Below are 19,778 nucleotides of genomic sequence, written 5' to 3'. Positions count from 1 at the left end.
TGCTCCGTTTGCCTGCAGGATCCACTTAGCACAGTGGAAGACGGGGGTGAAGTGAATGAAATCGAATTGTCATTGCACGGTCAAACAGACGTCTGCATCTATCCTGCATGAAGGACTTCGTTTCCCTTTGATAGGAAAGTAGTTCAAGAACCGTACGGATCAGTCTTTCAGCGACCAAGGATTTCTGAATCTCCTGAACTAGTTCGTGAGCGGTAGGCAAATACGCCTGATTAACTTAAAAATGGTCTATTAGATTCGTGTATAAAAAAACAAATCAACTTATTACGATATCTCGTTTTCTATAATTAATAAGATAATTATATAACTTACTAATCCTTTAGTATCTGTTAGCGGAATACGATATTTCATGGATGTGTTCCATTGATGCAAAGCAAATGCGTTAAATACGATTAAGTTGATCTTTATTTAAAGCCAGTTTTATTTGTGTTACGAAACTAATACTTGATACATATATCATTAATTCAATTTCGATTTATTGAAATTTATATAATAACCGGATAGATGTAGCCAACGATCGGAATCGAAAGTGGCCATATGTTCGCAGAGATGATTTTCCAGAAATTGGATCAAATTATCCCATTCGTACTCTCTCTCTCTCTCTCCCTCTCTATGATGTTTTACCGTACGAGGGAGACAGAATATGTAGAGTGTAATAAGATACTGTAGAATTGGGTCATCTCTCTCTCTCTTTTTTCTATCTCACTCCTAATCATATATTAGATCAGATAATCAAATATATTTATGTTTGGTATTACTTTGATCGTACGAATCTCAATGATTTGACTAAGGCAATCTCGTACCTATAATACGAAATAAAGAAATAATATTTCTTTTATCGATACGAATTAAATCGATGCGGATTGTAGATGACGCCGAGACCTGTCTCAAGTTGCAGGAATTGATGTGGATAACTCCTAGCCAAATATCCGGATGCTACATCATTTATGAAGATTCTCGGTCGATCAGTGTATGACTCGAAGTCACGTCGAAATTTTATTTCTATCAATGCTTTTGGATTTATCTACGTGATTTTTCTGTATTTTCCGAGAAAATATTCCTTTATCGTGGCTATCAGTTTACTTTGATCCAATAACATCTTGCGTTCCGTAGTCTCCTGATGTTTTGCCACGACTGATTGTACAGGGTCTAGTCCAACATGTCTCTTATATTCCTCTAGTCGTTTGTTTCTTCCATTTCTTCTAGCTTCCTCGATATATGTGCTGTATATGTATTTCTCGCCGATGGTTTGGAAAGTATATAACCATACCATGCTTCAGCGGGAAGGTATATATTTATGAGGGTGTTTTAACGGTGCGTGAACTGCAATTTGGTAGACAGGGTGCAAAAAAAGAGCAGATCTCGTAACTCGATTCGAAAAATGTTCGTATGTTTTAAAAGATTGCGAGAGCAAACGAAAAAAGAAAAGAAGTAAAGGAAGAAAAACAAACAAACACGAGTGGGACAAAGGTGATAAGGATTTTTCAACTGTTTTACTCTGTCATTTCGTCTAATTAAAGATATTCTGCTAGATTCTCGATTTTATATGCTATAACAGTTTGCTATCTGGTTGTTAATAATGTAGTAATCGATACTCTATGGCTTTATGCAAATTACGTCAAAGTTGTGATATAATAATTACGTTGGTAATTACAGTACTAATTACAGTGTTGGCTTAACGACTACGATAGAAATAAGATATATAGGAAACAAGTGGCGTTAATTGTAATTTAATCTGATAACATATTAATATAGGGCTCTACATGGAAATTATATCCAAATCGTGCAATTTAAGAAAATTGAACTGCCACCATCTGATTTACAGTAACCAGTGCAGCAATCGATATTTACTTGATAACGGATGATATGGTTGTCGATTGGTACAGTACGTGTAATATCTCACTTTACTTTGAACATGCGCTGACGTCGATATTAATATAATAATATATATTGGTACTGCGTCGATATCGGGAATATTGATTCCAACACGAAATGTTTCTCCAAGATTTATTAACGACTTAGTATAACTGTTTATTATACTTCATAGAATATGGTAGTTCTTTTTTCTTTTTGTGGTTCAATGAAACAAATTTCTTATATTTCCAAAAAGATTTTACGATGCGTAAAATTTATATTATTTTTACAGTACATTTATTTCAAAATTACGTTTTAAAAATTTTAATTAACTCAAGTAATGTTTGTCTGAAAGTATCCTCGGCGTAATTCATATAGCAAAAGCCACGGACAGACGGTAGATCTTGTCACGCTGCTTGCAAAACACGTCTGACAATAAACTGCTGTTTCCGCCTGTTTTCTTACGTCTCTTCCATGTTTCTCAACCGTTCGTACGATCCAATTATACTTTTTTCCCCGAGTATCTTCTAACGTATGCTCGGATTAATATTACAAAACTTTTCAGTAGTTCCATTAAATCTGTTTAAAGTCGTTGGCCGACGTTCCCTCTATTACGAGACGAATGAAAACTTTCTTCTTAATACAAGGCAATGATATGGTAATGTAATTACATTTCAAAAAGTGTAGCTTTCAATTACATCGATACACATCTGGAAAGTCCTTAGAATTCAGTGAAATAAAACTTCACGCTCGTCAATTCTGTTACATCATTGTGACAGAGGTAATTTATTATCAATTACAAAAACATACATATTTTAATTATATATGATCATTATTTGTACTTTTACGTAATTTATCGAAAGCAGTAACTAACCGTAAGATATTAAACGGATTGCGTACAAATTTTAATTACATTTACAAATCACAATGCATCGGTATTCTTCGTAATTCATATGTAGATTATGCTCGGCTGAACGATGATGGCAAGAAATTAATAGAAAAATAAAGACGTTTTCGCGTTAAATTTTGGAACGTACGTGCCCCGGAAATGTTTGCTTACGCTTCCTCACGCTCATAAAGGAATTTAATTTTTATCGTCAACATCCTCGTAGAGGTGTTCATCTTTATATAGCGCAAATGGTTGTTTACGACAAAACGCACGTCGGCATAAAACACCGAAGAACGAGTACACGCGGTAAAATAATAAAAATATATCGCCACGCATTCGTTCGCGACGTAAAACGCGCTTGTTTAAACGCCGACCGTAAAGTGACTTTTAATTTGTTTAAAAACGGAACGAATTTCTACGGGTCGTATCTCAGAAAGCGAGTTATTTACTGCATTCATTAAACTCCGTGAACAGCTGCAAATGAAGTAATGCGCGCACTTCGTTATCCGCCCCTTATATATCGGTCTAAGGACCGAGGTCTTCTTTAAACTTGTACAACGAAAATCTACGGCCGGCGCTAATTAAAATTATACCCTCGATATTCCCTCGCGAGATTGAATTTACATTTTCACGCGGTTCGTTGCTCAATCACGCCAACTTTCCGCCACGATCTTTTCATAAAAATTCGACGTACTAAGGAAATGGCTACGGGAAGTTTAATCCGCTTAACGTCCAGCAACCGAGAATCGAGTAAAATATCTACAAAATACTCTACACACGGTTCTTTACATACGTGTGCATGCATAAACATATAAATCTGTGAATTTACGCCTCTCTTCAACTGAATCGCTCAATAGCCGAATTGCTATTTTCCGCTTTTATCCTTCGCTTGGTATTCGAGTGGTACATTGTCGAAGAACAGCAACCGCGTCAACATGGAAATGAGGGATGGTACCTGCTTCTTCTGGTGGAACGATTCCTTCTCCGGGTTGAACGATTGATACTCGATCGAAACACGTCGGACTACGGCAGTCATCATCCTTAATAGATCATGGGTTTTCCAGTTTTTATTCAGCTCTTGACAGAGAGCCTGTATGAACCAGGAACCATTTTCCGGATTTCGCCACGAGTAAAAACCTGAAATTCATAAAAGAAACTCTTTTCTTTTTCTGATGAGAAACTCGCTCTAACTCGTTTCGCTTTTCTCTCTCTCTCTCTCTCTCTCTCTCTCTCTCTCTCTCTGTACGTATATTGTACATATGTGCATGTTATAGGCAGATGCAAGTAGGAACGATCGCTTTGCGCGTTTCCAGCAAAATCATAGAGTTTGTCATAAGTGTAACGTTTCCATCAGAGCTATCTCTCCGTAAAGAGACGCTGTGGGTTGGAGAAGTGACTTGCAAGAAATAGCGTTTCAATTCGAGTATACTATTAGGTTTGCTCGAGGAGAGCATTTATGCGGAATGTAGGATTCGGTGTTGTTGTATACCTTCGCGAATTGACTATAGTCTTTCGAATTACTTCTGCTAAACCGACCAACCATTAAGGCCGATCTTTAGCCACCGGTTACGCGGACGTTGTTTATGAAACCAACTAATGACCTCATCAAGGACCGTCCATCACCTAAGAATACGGCATCTTTATAAACGCAATCAGGCAACAAAAATAAGAGGGAGGACCAAGTAACCGACTGCTGCTCCTACAAACTCGTTTAGAACTGTTTAATCCAGGAGTTTCGTTCATGGCTTTTTCGATTTCTTGCACGTTCACGACTTGCTAAGAAGATAGTAGTAGCATCGGAACGAGAGCGAATTATCGTTAGTAGCAGAAAGGAATATATGGAGTGTCGCAAATGTATGCAGCTATTTAAATGGTCGAATACGAGGCTGATAATGTATGACAGTGATATAGCATCGTGCAACGTAGAGCATTTAAACGGCTAAAGATAATGATGTTTCATCTTATATCATATATAATGTTATTTGCATTGTCGAAGTTTATGTTTATAAAATCTTTATAAAGATTCACGAACAAGTAACGTCAGAAAGCAGTTTCTTCCAACTAACCCGGTGGATAGCATCCTTTTTCGTATACAAGCTCTAGCAAACGATCTCTTAGAAGAAATATTCTACCAAAAAATTTGGAAAAAAAAGATTTCCACCGCAACGCCTCCGTCCTATTAAATTCTTCCATTGCGTTCACTTGGAACGTACACGGAAGCCATTACGGCGGCAGCGTCAATTATGATGAACGAAGACTGAAAACGTTAGAGGCACGCGAAAGTTTCATCTTGCAGCTTATGATGGATCGAGCGTTAGATGAAAATATATTTTCCGCGGGGGCTCGAGTCGCAGCAGCAGGAAAATAATTGCGGTCTAACAATAGGCGGAAGCGGCAGAGACAAAGGGAAGGAAGGCGTTACCATCAGAACGCTAATGCAACGCGGAGAAGACGAGTACTGGTACCATTGTCGCGTTCCATAATCGTCATCGTTCGCAAGAAACATTTTCGTTATGAACGTGCCGAGACACTAGCCATTCGCGTTTCAATGTATAACTGATGTACTCTAGAACTTACGCTTGCCGTACATTGTTACCATATTGTTTAAGTGACAGTCGCATCGAGGATAGGAGCCACCGACGCTTTAAAGCAGATCTTTTCACGAGCAACGTGTTATTCGATGCTCGCCATGTCTGGAGAGTTGAAATGGTAAACGATGTAAATGCATAAAGAGAAGAAATAAAACGATTTTGTTAGTGGAGTGTATTACAGATTCTACGTGAAATATGACGAAAAGGATAGAAGTTTAACTTTCACGTATCTTCTTTTCGCAGTATTCGAAACAACAACCCCTTAGATACTTCGGCGACCGTAAGCCTAACTTTCGAACGATCAGTTCGGCCGTAGAAATCGATTTCAGCGAAGATAATCTGCGATAAATCCAATACCATTAGAGCGTATCGCTTCTAAATCGCTAATCGCTAATAAATCGGCAATAAATCACTTGCAGACAAATCAATTTCTTAAAACGATCCTTCTCGAGACACGGAAGAATCGCAGCTGCAGGTCCAGTCGTGTCTCTTTACCATTCGACGAGAGAAGAAAAGAAAAAGTTCACGCGATGAGCTGAAGTGGAGAGCGTTCTTTAAAAGCAGCAGTCCTTCTCGAAGTTTTTTCGTCACCACGACGAATCGTCTCATCGCTATTCGTGGTACTTTTCGTTCGAGCATCCTGCCTCTCTGGCAGCCACTTTCTTCCTCGATATCGATCACGATAGACGAGGAACGAAACGAATATTCTCTTAACGCAGCTGTTAGGTATGTGTACACGGTCTGACCATCACGCAAATCACGATAAAATAAACGAAGGCTTGCAAAAATCCGATAAGCGAGTGAACGTGCATGCCTCTCCATATATTGCATAGCGTTCGAGATATATCAGATAGGTTAAAATAAAAATGGTTTAAAATAGTCTGAAACGATGAAATAAATCATTGTTCTGAATAAAAAGATAAAAAATAAATTTTTAACAGAATGTACCTCTAATTGACGATAAGGTTTATAATGCTTGCAAAGGATGTTTGTTTCGTTTTTCTAAAGAATTCTAAAAGAATGTCCGAAGAACTCGCTTGTTGTTTTTCATACTATTGGAAAAAATGTCAAAAAGTTTGACTTTTACAGGTGACAATACAGTTTTAGTTTGATGAAAACGAGGATCGTACTTCTGCAGTTGCCAGTCGTATTTATGAAATATTCATTTAATAAAATCTTGCTTAAAATAAAAAATAAATATTGGCTTAAAAATGTGCGATACACCTCTCTATAATTCAGTCACCTATTTCAAGAACGCTTTGCTCAACGTATCGAAAATTTTGAAGCATACAATCTCCACGAAATCGTATATTTATCGAATTTTATCAGTATAGTACAATTAAATGACTGCATAATTGGTTTCGTTGGACGTGTTATTTTTTTAGGAAGCTTTCGCTTCGCTACTTCGATCGTAGAAGTTCTTAAAGCAATTATATTTGAAAAGGATCTCATTGCACCGTTAATATGGAAATCTTGGTAATTCTTTTATAACTACGTATCAATTGGCAGATTTTCAACGTGACGTCATCGAAAAAGATATTTCACTGATAATTGTTTCGTTTCAGTAAATGTGAATTTAATTTCGCAATGTTCGATCGTGCTTCAGTCACGATTGTACGAATCCGAGATCCAACCACTCTCATGGATACGATATTCCCTGCGCTATTGAACCGGACTTATATTACATGGAATACGATCGGTTGTAACGATGTAATTATGAAGCACGGTGGAGTCACCATTTATTATTTGATATTGCGGCCGATATCGGTGCCGGTCGATTCACGAATAAACGCGTAACGCCGTTCGTGTAGCTCTACTTGTCCCGCAACGAAATCTGTAACGATTCCTGTTGTCGTCGGAATATATATAACAATGATTTACCACGCACCGAGCTATTTCAAAAGCAGCTGGACGCTTCTGTGCGAGAACATTTCCACGCGAACGTGCTGACACCGGCGTAAAATACATACAAAGCTGGAAAATGTTATACGCCAACAACGAGCCGCTCGTTGCTCCGTGCTATGTGGCCACGCGTTTTCACCTCATTCAATATACACGGAACAATCACGGTTCTTTGTCACCAGAAACCATGAGAATGTTATCAAATAATTTTGTTAACAATCTGATTGGCCGTTATCCTGTTTGCAGCTCGAGAACATGCGTATTTAGTACCCGTATACATATAAATGGGTTCCTATGCAGGGATTGAGATTATTATTATTAAGAGACGTTGTTTTAACTCGCGCGATATTCCCAGTGCCGTGTATTATTTTCACGAATATTTTATAGGACGGTTTGACGTGCATATCGAATCGATGAATATAGATCTCTTTGGTACATTTTTGAATTATTTGCTCGGAAGAATTTTTTATCAGCATGGAACATTCTACTTTCCAAAAATATGCGATAAATCCATAAAGCCTGATTTTAAAGGTAGAAACGCTAGGACATAATTAACGTTGCGATGATCAAACGTTGAACGTGTTTAACGTACAAAGACCAAATACACTAATTTTCGATCAGTTGTCCACGCGACTGTAGAAGGTTGTACTACACAATGCTTTGTAACTAATTTTGACCATATCGTTGTCCGTTTTCCCGTCAATAGGATCCGTTTATTTAACACGTGACGCAAATCAACCGCGGTTAACGATCCAAAATGACGCGCAACTCAATATTTTACTCTGTCAATTCGATGACGCGGTCGAGGAGATCGATGTTCGGCCGGTGACGCGAGTCAATGATATCTGCGCCAGCCTGGTCGGAACAATAAATCTGTCGTATCGCTGCCGTCCACGAACAATCGCGACAATATCGCTTCTGTTATGGATCGTTGCCTCTCTCCTTCTTTATCGAAGAAACTGTCTGAACTATAACGGAACATCGTGACGTAAAGTTCCCGACTTTCGCCTGGGGACAAAATTTTAATCACACCGCCTATTCAATTACACACTCCCATAGCGATAATTAGCCGACATTGTCGAACGTCGAGCTTTCAATTAAATTCCACGCAACAAATTTTCCGGTTTAATTAAATTATGTTCTCCGCACCTAGTTATCCACCGCTATTCGCTCGCTTTTTTCGACCATTAATTAAAGGTCCCTTACGATTCGGTCTTTTGAACGAAAACGTTCTGCCGATCGAACCATTTCAAATGCGTCGCTTAAGTCGAGCGGTTGGTTATTCCACCGCATAAGAGGTTGAGTATTTATTTAATGTATTTGCGACTATAATAGCGACGTTAAGCTTTAGTATACTCGTAGCTATTGTTAGAAATAGTGAAGCAATCTCGTCGTCTTTGTTTCGGTATTTTAGGATTCTTTGGAATCTTACTTTGAGGAGAAGCGCTTCAATATCCTGATTCTCTCAAAAGGATATTCCATTACTTTTAAGAAGAGATATGTGCGAGAAGAGCGTCTGCTTTCGATATTTTTCATTAAAAATTGGGAAATTTAACCACTTCCTTTCTTATACTACTATATTAATTCTGTACCATTGTGTCGATTTAATTAATTTCATTAAACGTAGGTCATCGTATTCTTCTCAATACAAAGCATAACTCTGTTAATTATGAAGTTCATTCTGTACTACTTCTTCCTTTCAAAATAATTTTTCGTAATTTCACCCGCGGAGGAAATATTTCAGCTTGTGTATTGTACTCGAGCGATGATATAGTCTGGGTAGGTTTCACCGTGGCTGAACTATGCGTTCGTTGGATCACAAATGAAAACGCCAGCGACCATTGTATTACTTTAGTAATATTTAGCAGAGACCAGTTAGGTAATTGTTCTACGGATGGACATTTTCACTGATGGGAAAAATCCACCTGGTGGTAGGTCAAGAAAGGTCAAGCCGGGCTTGGCAACGGTCTCGACTCGTCGTCAACGAAAACCAGCATTTTTAAATCTTCCTTCTTCGTTCGCTTGAAAATGTGCCGTAGAAAGTAAGCGGATTAAAGAAGGACGAAGCATAAATGAAAATTATTTATGCGACATCCTGGTGGGTAAACGGCAAACAAAGACGCTTTGTAGCGACGAAATATCGCGCTTGTACGTATTTATGTGTAACCAGCTCAAAGCAGGTTACACGCGATTAACGTAATAATTCGTGCATGCAATTTGAGTTCGGGTGCTTATTACGTTTTCCCCGATAAATTAGCACGAACGAAGAACATTGGTCCGGACAGCGGCGTGAAATATTCCTTTTGTTCTTTGTTGCCAAATATCCACGAGGTATTAGCAACTGCGGTTGCGTGTCCATTTGTCGAATGATTAGGTATTATTCAATTTGTTAACGGTGTGCAAGATTTCGGATAAAATTCGCGTCTCGTAATAGCATACAGATAAGGGTATACTTGAATTAACGTATGGACAGAAATATGTGTACGGCATCTGGTGGTAAATTAATTTTATACTTCATCTATAACACGCATTTCTGTTCAGAGAAAATGAGGATTACGAATGATAGAAGTTTTCACTTACGAATCGTCACATTCGGGCGAACAATTACATCGTAGAAAATGTTCAAACCGACTTCCACTGTCCCGAAGTATCATTTGATTGATTTTCTAGATCAGTTTTCAAAGCCGGATCTTTCGTTTGCCAGACGATTGCCCTAACCAATTGAGCTATTCAGGACGTCGATAAATCGCTGTTCTCTAAGCTTAATATTCCAAATGACTGGCTGCCTACGATTGTAGGTCACCCACGCGCTGCTACGACCTATCGTTTAAATCTACATAAGCTAAATCGGATAAACTGATATTACCGGTTACGTGTATTCGGCCGCGAGACGAAGATATCCGAAATTATTGCTAATGCCTTTGCGCATTGATTTCAGATTCTGCGGCAATTTAGAGATTGCCACGAGTGTCGTTTCGCGTTACAGCTTGAACGCTCTGAGCGTTTGAACGAAAGTCCAGTTTGCCTTTTTTCTCAAAATCGACGTCTATTCTGTAGATCGTGCACGATATTTTAGTAAAAGACTTAATCGATCATTTTTCCATATAAAGTTAAATTTATCTCGTTATGTCAAGTTTCCTTTTAACTGTATAAAAGCCTTCCCCATAAGTTCGTATTATTGCATGGGAAAGGTAATAAATGAATGAGGAAAGTAATATCTCTTATGCAAAGTTGACACAATATTGTAGTCCCTTCTGAGAGACCTCTTTAATAGCATTTGCACGAGTTGCTCAAAGAAATTCTTTGGAATAAAGAATTTTTTGACATCACCTTTATTGTTCATTTGTTCTTCGTCTTCGTTTAAACTATCTTTACCGAGTTAATTTAAAAGATAATCATTTATAACTTAATTTCATTCAAATTGTTCTCATAAGAATGTTTCTGCGAAATAAGTATAACCAACCTACATATTTTGTCACGATAAGTTACTCGTAAAGAGTTGTAAAACGTTATTGAAGTTAGGAGAATTTTGTTCTTTTTGCCTTTCTTACCGTGAACTGACCAATCATTTTCTTGTTTGTAAGGATTATTTTACGGATCTATACTCATATACCGTTTCCGGTTTGCTGCATGTATGGTCGATTTAATGGGATATCGCTCTGACAGACCTGATCACATTGGCTGCTTATTCATATTTGATTAAACCAGGTGCGACTAACCACCTAAATTTGTACATCTGATGTTCCTAAAAATCCACGAAATTTACATGCTTTTAATTATAAAGTTCGTAAGGTACGTTTCATCCGTGCTAAATCATGTAATACGTTTGCATCGACTCGCCATATTGCGTACAAACATCCGCGAACATGACAAGGAAAGCCAGCATAGAAATTTATACTCCTTCTATTCTTTCCGGCTATTGACTTGCAAATGAAGACCCGACAAGAGCGTACAGGAGCGTGAACAGAAGCACACGCACGTTGTCGCGCACATTGAGGAGCCAAACATCCATTGAAACGCGAATTCGAGAAGACAATCTCTCTCGTGCTACCGAGAACAGGGACGTACTTTGCCCTCGTCGAGCACGTACCTGGCTCGAGCATTGTTGTACGTGTCGGCTCGTGAAATAAGGAGTTCGTTCACGCACTCGCCAACAGAACATCCACGCAATGCGTTCGTCAATCATTGTATACGTATGCATACCTATGCGTGTGTACGTGTAGGTATGTCGAAAGTATAGGTAAAAAATGTAGAATACATGCATCATACCATCATAAGTGGAGTACGCGACCATAATATCCGCATAGGCAGGGAGGCTGTAGGTAGTACCGGGCGTGGAATCCGTCTCATGAATAATTTCCACCCCATTGTCCAGCTTCGTTCCACGGCAAGACTGTGAAAAAGAAGACGCATACGTGAGTGACCGAGTAACTCACGACGTTTCTTTTTGTGCGCTCGTTTAAACGAAACACGATATTTTCCTTCAAAATGCTAATATCTGAAGTTGAACAAAAGGAATCTGTTAATGATAGTCGGCGTTTTGAATTGCGTTACGTTCGTGATTGATATTGTTGTTGGTATTTGTTAGGGTTTATCGATAGAAGTTGATATAAAGGCAATCGATAAAAAAGTTCGGCTTAATATGCCTATAGCACTTGGTATAGAAAAGAACCTCGTTACAGATCTTCCAGTCGAACTGGTTACTAGCTATTCCGCTATAAATCACGTTTTACTTAACTGCGGAAATAGCACAATTGGCGTGCAGGTTCTGCCCTCGCTCGCCATAAAGCGGAATTGGCAACCGGATGTCATAAATGCTCTTTCCAAATTTACGACGGACGTTAGCCAGTTGCTACAATGTCGAGGCGTGACTTTTTATAGAAATTTGTGACTTCCGACAATATGTGGCATGTATACATAAGATTTAATCGACTAATCGTTAAATTTAATAAACCTACTTTATACGGTAAGGTAAATTAAAGTAAAGTGAAGTAAAGTAAAGTTGCCCTTTTGATCTTTACGTTACTGCGCCGTATACATTTTTCATCTAACTCAACAGAATTTTACGAAAATAATTTTCTTCGAATTAAGGGGTAAATGAATCTTCAAGCTGTACAGATCTTTCAGCTGTATAACTAAACGATATGGCAAGCACGGGAAAGAATTTAAATCAATCAAAAGTTATAACTGCTTTATTACGCATCCGATTATGTAAAAATCTTCCCCAGCTTTGTTGAATACAATAATTACAAATCCCTACACCACAAGTACATCATTCTACTACTCATCCCAAAATAATATCCCCCAAAACCAATTCTCCTTAGCAATCAGTACTCTCTGCGAAACCTGTTCACCCACTGGTTCTGTAAATTTATATTATCTCTTCTTCTTTCTTCGTTTATTTGTTCTCACTTCTCAATTTTTCAATTGGCGTTCTCTCGGAAGAGGAAATATGCGTCACGAGCGCGTCGTTGTTTCTTCTATGCATCATGGGCATGTCTTCTATGCAATGTTCTATGCGCGAAAGGGACAACATTATCATGCGAATTTCTGTCACAAGATTCGCGCGGATCGCTCTCAGGATGACAAATATTGCGAAGCTGGACGATATGTGACAGCGGTCGACTGTACACGAATTCGACGTGATACAAATAACGATCTCAGAACGTTTTACGGGACGAGACGCGCGAACAAAGCGGTAAAATTTACAGATTTTCCGCGGTCGTTAGTCGATAAAACGTGCCCCGCCCGTTTGATTTATGCGGCTCTAGCACGAGCAACGCCGGATTAAAACGCACGCTGAATTATTACGAAACAGGACCTTAAATAAATGCGCTATCTGTGATATCGCAGAACACGTCGCGCGAAAGACTCATAAATATTAGGTTTCTCCGTCTGAGATATGGTTTTCTCAAATGAAGCTTTAATCGAAACGCGTAACCTGTTTCGAATGTCACCATGTATATTTATATTTGCGTATATTTATATACATCTTAACTATTAGGTTGTCCGTAAAGTTTCTTTCGTTTCATAAGTGAAATAATAGATGCACAACATTTTTTGTTCTATACTATTTTATTGAATTACGTTTGATCCATTTTATTCTATTACTAGAAAATGGATCATACATGAATCTGTAAAATAATATAAAATAAAAAATGTTGTGCATCTATTATTTCACTTATGAAAGAAAAGAAACTTTTCGGACAACCTAATATATGTATAGCACTACTGATGTTTCTGGCATTGTCGAACTTTCAGAAAATAATGCGAAGAAATTAATTGCACGATGCGAAAATAAATGTAATATCCAATCTAATTTAATATATATCTAATAATAGATTTCAAATGAAAATCATTGAAATGGTCTATGCATATGTCAAGATATAACCGGAAACTGTTTTATCATCAGAGCAGAACAGTCAGGGCTTCTACACTTTGTACTTATTTCAAGCGTTTCTTTTGTGAAGAGTTTAATGAGCACAACGTTCTAAAAAGACTATGGTGCAAGCTTAGCATATAAAGAACAAAAATTAGGAATTCGTGAAATCGCACGTAAGTTCGAACGATCTCATAAAGTTGTATTAAATTTTTTACGCGATCCTACTAGGAATGGGAAAAATAAGAATGGTGGGCTTAAACAGAAGTTACCTTCTCATATTGAAAGATAAATTGTTAAAGTTACCAACGATACATTAAGAAGTTATGCAGAAATTGCGAAGGAATACGATCTCAACTTTTCTGGTTGGACCGTTCAGTATGCCCTTAAATGTAATTCGAACATTGCAAGACAAAAAGTAATGTCCGCACATATACCTTTAAAACGCCACAAACTAGCCGCGTTTGAATATGCTGGTGCAAAGATGAATAGGAGTTGGAATAACAGAATAAGTTAATTTTGAACATTCATAAATCGTGAGGTAGTTTTATGTTTAATATTCTCTATTTAATTCATATATATATATAGTTATTTTCTCTAATGAGAAAAAATTCAGTTTGGATGGTCCAGATGAATTTTAATTCGTATCGCAGAGATATTCGTAAACGTGAAAAATACTTCTCTAAGCTATTATTTTTAAATAAATTCAAATTTCATGCAAATGTTTTTTGGAATTTTCGTACGATATTGGTCATATTTAGGAATCACTGCTTGCAACTTCAAAATACTTGAAAATTACAATGGTGTTATTGTTACGTTTCGAAAGAAATTACGAAAGAACAGAGGAGGAAGGTACAAACAACAAAATAAAAGAGCGTAGCGACTGGGTAGTTGTCACAGCTTCGGTTTTCAAACTTTTCGTTTATTCTGCACGGTTCTTTGCTCCACCGAATTCACGTCGATCCTCCTCTTTGTTCTTACACATTTATTCCAAACGTAATCACGTCTGCACACGAGTTTCCGCGACTTAATGTCATGCGTGGTACGTCCACAACGTGGTACGTATTCAAGAGCTCGTTAAACGAGTTGTGAAGTAACCTCGTCAACTATAAAACTCTTTCATGTTCCTTTGAAACGTCGTACGGATAATTAACTATGTCGTCTTTTCCACTTCCGTTAGCGCGCGCGCCGCCTCTCCACTTGTCGCGAAGAACCGGAAAACCCAAGCGTTAGTGCCTCTTCCCGCTAGCGAGAACGAGCTTGTTCCCTCAATCCTTACGTGTCCCCTATCGTCGAACTCTTAACTCTTTGTGGCCGGGATTAATTTCTTGTAACGAGAAAGTTTCTCTCCGAGCAAAAGGTAGAAAAATGTAAAAAGTAGAAGTTAATGAACGCGTGTTCTCGGATCTGACTTCGAATTTCCTGGCGGTTACGTTGCTTCAAATAACGATGGAAACCAGGAAAGGATTAAATTCGAGCAATGGAAAATTCAACGGTGGGGAAAATGTGTGTTAATTTATTTCAGGAATCAGGAAGCGTAAATTTTCAGTGTTTTACGTTAATGGCGTTTGCGGGATTTTGGATATTTTTGAACCGTCAGCTGCTCCACCATTAGATTTCTTATTTTTATTGTGACTATGAAATATTTTCAAACACCCCATTGCGATCCATCACTTGTAACAAGTACGTAACTTGTGCACCGGAATACCTCCTAAATTATGCACTGCTTGAAAAATTGTTCTATACAAAAGTTTCATCATATAACGTACGTGCTTTCTTCGTAAATGGGTGCATTTCAGAAGATCGACCGTTTTCACCTTTTTCTATACGGGGCATTATAGTTTTTACGACGCTGATCGAAAGAATGTAAAATTCTGGCCAATCCTTTTGTATTTTGTTATAAATTCGATAACTAATGAGGTATCTCGTATCGCTTATCGAAAACCTTATCAAAAGACTCGCGTATACGTGTCGATCTAAAGAAACAAAATTCCTACAGAAAAACTAACTTCTCTGATTAAAACACAGTATCCATTTCAACGATGACGTATTAATGTCTTTTTCATTCCCGCTGTTTCTATTAATTGCTCTCGCATGAACTCAGACGAGCAATATTTATAATTCCACACATCGTCAACGAGTTCATCGCGTCAAATTTGTTTTGCGATTTTAATTTGCCCGCGAAATATACGTCGCTGGCCGTACTGTTTATAGAAGCCGGTCGTCGAGTGTTTCTCCATATTACCAGTTTATTCTGTAAATTCCGTGGTTGGTACAAAAATGGCTCGGCATTTCCAATAACCGATTGGAACACTGTTAACACGAATGAGCATTTTCGCAAATCTAATTGTGGGTAGCACACTGTACCGGAAACACAACAAAACGTTACGTTGCAACAAATTGATTTATGCCCAAACAGCTTGTTTTCCAAGTTTCATTATATCGTACAAAACATGATTTTGTAGCCGTGGTCTCCAACAGATGAAAACGATTTGAATGTATGGATTTCAGTTAAACGGAAAGCGCAAAGGAAGTAGTTTCGACGACCGTATGAACACTTATCGCAAAAAGAAAGGACGGAAGAATGGCGAAGATCGTAAAACAATAACGAAATGGAAGCACAATTTTCTCCTGAATAAACAAACTTCTTTCTTCGCGGTTATCGCTTTGTCCCTTTTGCATGGAAGTAATAATAATTATTCAGCGCATTATGCGATTCTTTCGACAGAGTTCCATTATCTTGTGGGATATATAAGCTGTTTGCTTCGACTGGAAATGATAAAACGTTTCAAACAATGGCCAAACAATGTCCTTACAAAAATATAATGCTTCGCTGTTGCTGATTTTCAATGGTCTCGAGCATAGTGTTTATCAAAAATGTATAACTATTCAAGAAAGAATAGAATCGTTTCTTGTACGTGGCCATGGATAATTATCGTGTACCTTTGAAAGGAGATTTGCAAACAACAGGATGGAGAAATAAAAAAAAGACTGTTAAAAGTTATTGTTTAAAAGTACTTGGAAGATTCAAAAAATTTTACGATCTCCCACAAAACGGAATAATTTATTATTGCGTCTCGCTGGATTTGTCTTTACAAACGTTATTGTATCATGAATAGGAAATATGGTATTCCGTTTAAAAGAAATTTACGCGACTTTGAAACCTTCCTCGCTGCTCCACACACGAGAAGCTATATATTCTAATATATATTACATACGATATATTATACTTCTTTGACATGTTCACGTTTTTCCGAGATATGTGTTTCGCAGTTTCCAGTTAAAAGAGGCACCATGTACATATAAGTGTTTTGCGGAACCATGAAAGAGCTAGGAGACACAACGTTTCCACCGTAATGCGCTTCGCGTTGCAAATCCTCAAAAGATCATCCCGAAGCAGATAAATGGAAAGAGAGCCAACCTGGATTACATCGCGAACGAAATCAAGATTTACGTTATCGTCGTGTGAAATATTTGCGTTATCCTATTGCCTCGTCGTCGCTTTATAACTCGAGCTTTTCCCGTTTCCGTTTTGAAGATCAAATAATTTTTTAATAATTCCGCGATCGCATTGCAGGCATTCAGATTTGTATACACACGAGAATCGTGCACGTCCTTTTTATTTATAAAGCTACCGTCGTATGTGCTATTAGTTGCGCAGCCGCTTCAATTGCCAGCAAAATTACTCGGCACCGCTGCTGCAAAAAGCCCTAATGAACGAAGTATCATGAGAGTTGAAGAACCGAAACATTCATGGGAAGAATTTAGTTAGGTATACATGCAAACCATAAATACAAGTTTCTCGTTGCTTTTGCTACCATCTATCGTATTTACCTTCTGTAAATATTATGTCTCCGTGAATCTCAAACGAACGTCGAAACGCGAAAAATTGATATTTTTTATAAGAAGTTATTCAATTACTCGGATATTGCAAACATTCATATATATATATGCGCGCGCGTGTGTGTGTGTTATTACAATTTCTACAATTTACTTAGTAGTATTTTTTTAACGGCTAATAAATTCAGTATGGACTGTTGTTGAATTTTCTTCTATGATAACATCTATTTTACGACGTGGTGCGTATAATTTAAATATCGATTACCCAGCGACTGGATATTTGTTAAGGCCTAAATTTCATGCCCGTCATGGGACTTCTCGCAAACGGCAAATAGTTTCCACGGATAAATATTGAATCGTGTGCGGTTCAGGATATCTATTAGCAATAAGCGAAGCACGTTCATTAGCAAGGTTTAAATTGAATATTTGTCATTGACAGAATGCCGATACTACGTTCTAAACGCTTAATCAAATAATCGTGTATCATTATAGAACTGTAACGTATCATTGTTTTGCACGTGTGTCAGCTTATGCAAAACGGATAAAAGATCACCAATATAGTACATCGATATTAATAGATATTCGATCTAAAGCTCATTAACGACAACAGACGATCACGTTGAAAGCTACAATTGATAAAAGACAACTGACCTGAATGAAAAATAATTTCGGTTTGCCTGCTAAGCTGGGGCATCGATGGCCAAGGAAAGGGCTCCAAAGCATTTCCACTGGATACACATTGTCGGCTGCATACAGGACACCCGATTCTCCGTGCGACATAGCAGCTACGACCAGACAGTCGGCATCCGTGTGGTCTTCCGCAGCAGCTTTAATGAAAGGATTAATTAATTCGGTGGTGCCTGTGATAACGGCCTCGGACTGTTTGCCAGAGTAGCTGATACAGGGAACAATATTGGGAAAGCGAAGCTCAATGCGACATTTCGATGTCCACTGTCGAAAATCACGTAGTCTTTGGGAAGCTTACTATTTCTGTGGATTTAGATTATCCTACGTCTTGATACTATCGCGATACGTGTATCAGATTCGCTGACGATTACTGTCATAGATATAGCGGGCAAGTAAGCTCTACAGGTGTTTGGAACTTGGAGACGTTCGAGGTATTAAGGTAACCGTGGTTGTCGGATGTTGTTCAAGGCTTAAGCTTGCTCGTTTTTCATCGATTCAAATCAGCATAGTCGATAACGTGCAAGACTTTTCATTTTGGGATTCAGTATAAATTGTCTCCTCTAATAGAACAAAATTCTACTTCTCCATTACAGTTAGTTATTTTCACAATCGTAAATGTTGACTTAAACTATTCTACTGGCTTATTCGTATCGTTTGAAATTATCTTGTTCAAGTACATCAATTAATAATATTACTACGGACCGTGATATGGTACCTATAATTGAAACTACAGAAATAAAAGTCCTCGTGTTAAATTTGGAAACCGCACGGAACAAGTATGCGTCGCGTTATAGATTCGAGCGGTGCGCGAGTTTCCGCACTAGATTTAATAAAAGGATTAATTAATTCAGTGTGGTCCACAATAGCAATGACCGAGCTGTTTACCGTGATGGGTCATACGCAAGCAAATCAAGAGGTTAACGACGACACGTATTGTTCGTTTAACCTCTCACCCTTTCCGATTTGACTGTTGTGTTACCATAGCAAACACCGTCAGACTTGAAAATCACTTTTGCAAACAATTCGAACGCGTTCATCGAATCGTTCACCAAACGAACTTTCCAAACCTTTCGATTTGCTCTTTGAATTTCAAAGCAATTCAACTCAAGCTATTTTCGAGTCATTTCTTCCTTTACGTTTTTCTTAATTATTTCAGATTGGTATTTCTTCTTCCTTGATTTCAAGTAAAATATGTGCGATCTTTGTAATTCGATTTTCTCAGAACCATGCGTTACAAGAATTACATTTTTGCTTGTTTTTTGTAATCAATAGCCATTTCGGATATGAAATTTACGAAGATACGAACTGGTAACTTAAACAGTTTAACTATTTAACGGGCCGATTCTTTTTCTCTTTACATTTTCAATTCTATGGCGTACAAACGTTTCATTCTGTTTAACGATGTAACAATTAGTCCGAATCATCGAGTAAAACTAAGCGGATTTCATTTTTCTTCCCGAGCAATACTGCTCTCCTCTTTGTGAATTATCTTTATCGACTCTTTGCGAACTTTTTAGCTCTTTATATAGCGATGCAATGAATGTTACGTGTGATTCGTTGCAAGATTCTACAATATTGCAGAAATATACCTTCTTATACGTATTAATTTTATTACGTA

General features: G+C 37.9%; 2 protein-coding genes across 3 annotated transcripts in view; one reads left to right on the top strand and one right to left on the bottom strand.

Annotated features, from left to right (window-relative positions):
• LOC117208724 (alkaline phosphatase, tissue-nonspecific isozyme-like) overlaps window positions 1-19,778 on the top strand; it is a 179,956-nt gene that overhangs the window by 117,679 nt on the left and 42,499 nt on the right. The gene's annotated exons all lie outside the window — the stretch shown is intronic.
• The window catches only part of LOC117208725 (caspase-like), a 35,786-nt gene continuing 18,633 nt past the window's right edge, over window positions 2,626-19,778 (bottom strand). The window contains exons 3-5 of the mRNA XM_033450019.1: window positions 18,125-18,300; window positions 11,524-11,647; window positions 2,626-3,898 (exon numbers count right to left, since the gene is read on the bottom strand). Coding sequence (XP_033305910.1) covers window positions 3,627-3,898; window positions 11,524-11,647; window positions 18,125-18,300 — 572 coding nt within the window. The 3' untranslated portion in view covers window positions 2,626-3,626. The remainder of the gene's footprint in view (window positions 3,899-11,523; window positions 11,648-18,124; window positions 18,301-19,778) is intronic.

The sequence above is a fragment of the Bombus bifarius genome, unplaced genomic scaffold (genome assembly GCF_011952205.1).
Source record: "Bombus bifarius isolate JDL3187 unplaced genomic scaffold, Bbif_JDL3187 scf7180000008161, whole genome shotgun sequence".
In the NCBI taxonomy this organism is placed as follows: Eukaryota; Metazoa; Arthropoda; class Insecta; order Hymenoptera; family Apidae; genus Bombus; species Bombus bifarius.
Note: the sequence above shows the minus strand (reverse complement) of the source record. Positions and strands in the feature narration are given on the sequence as shown.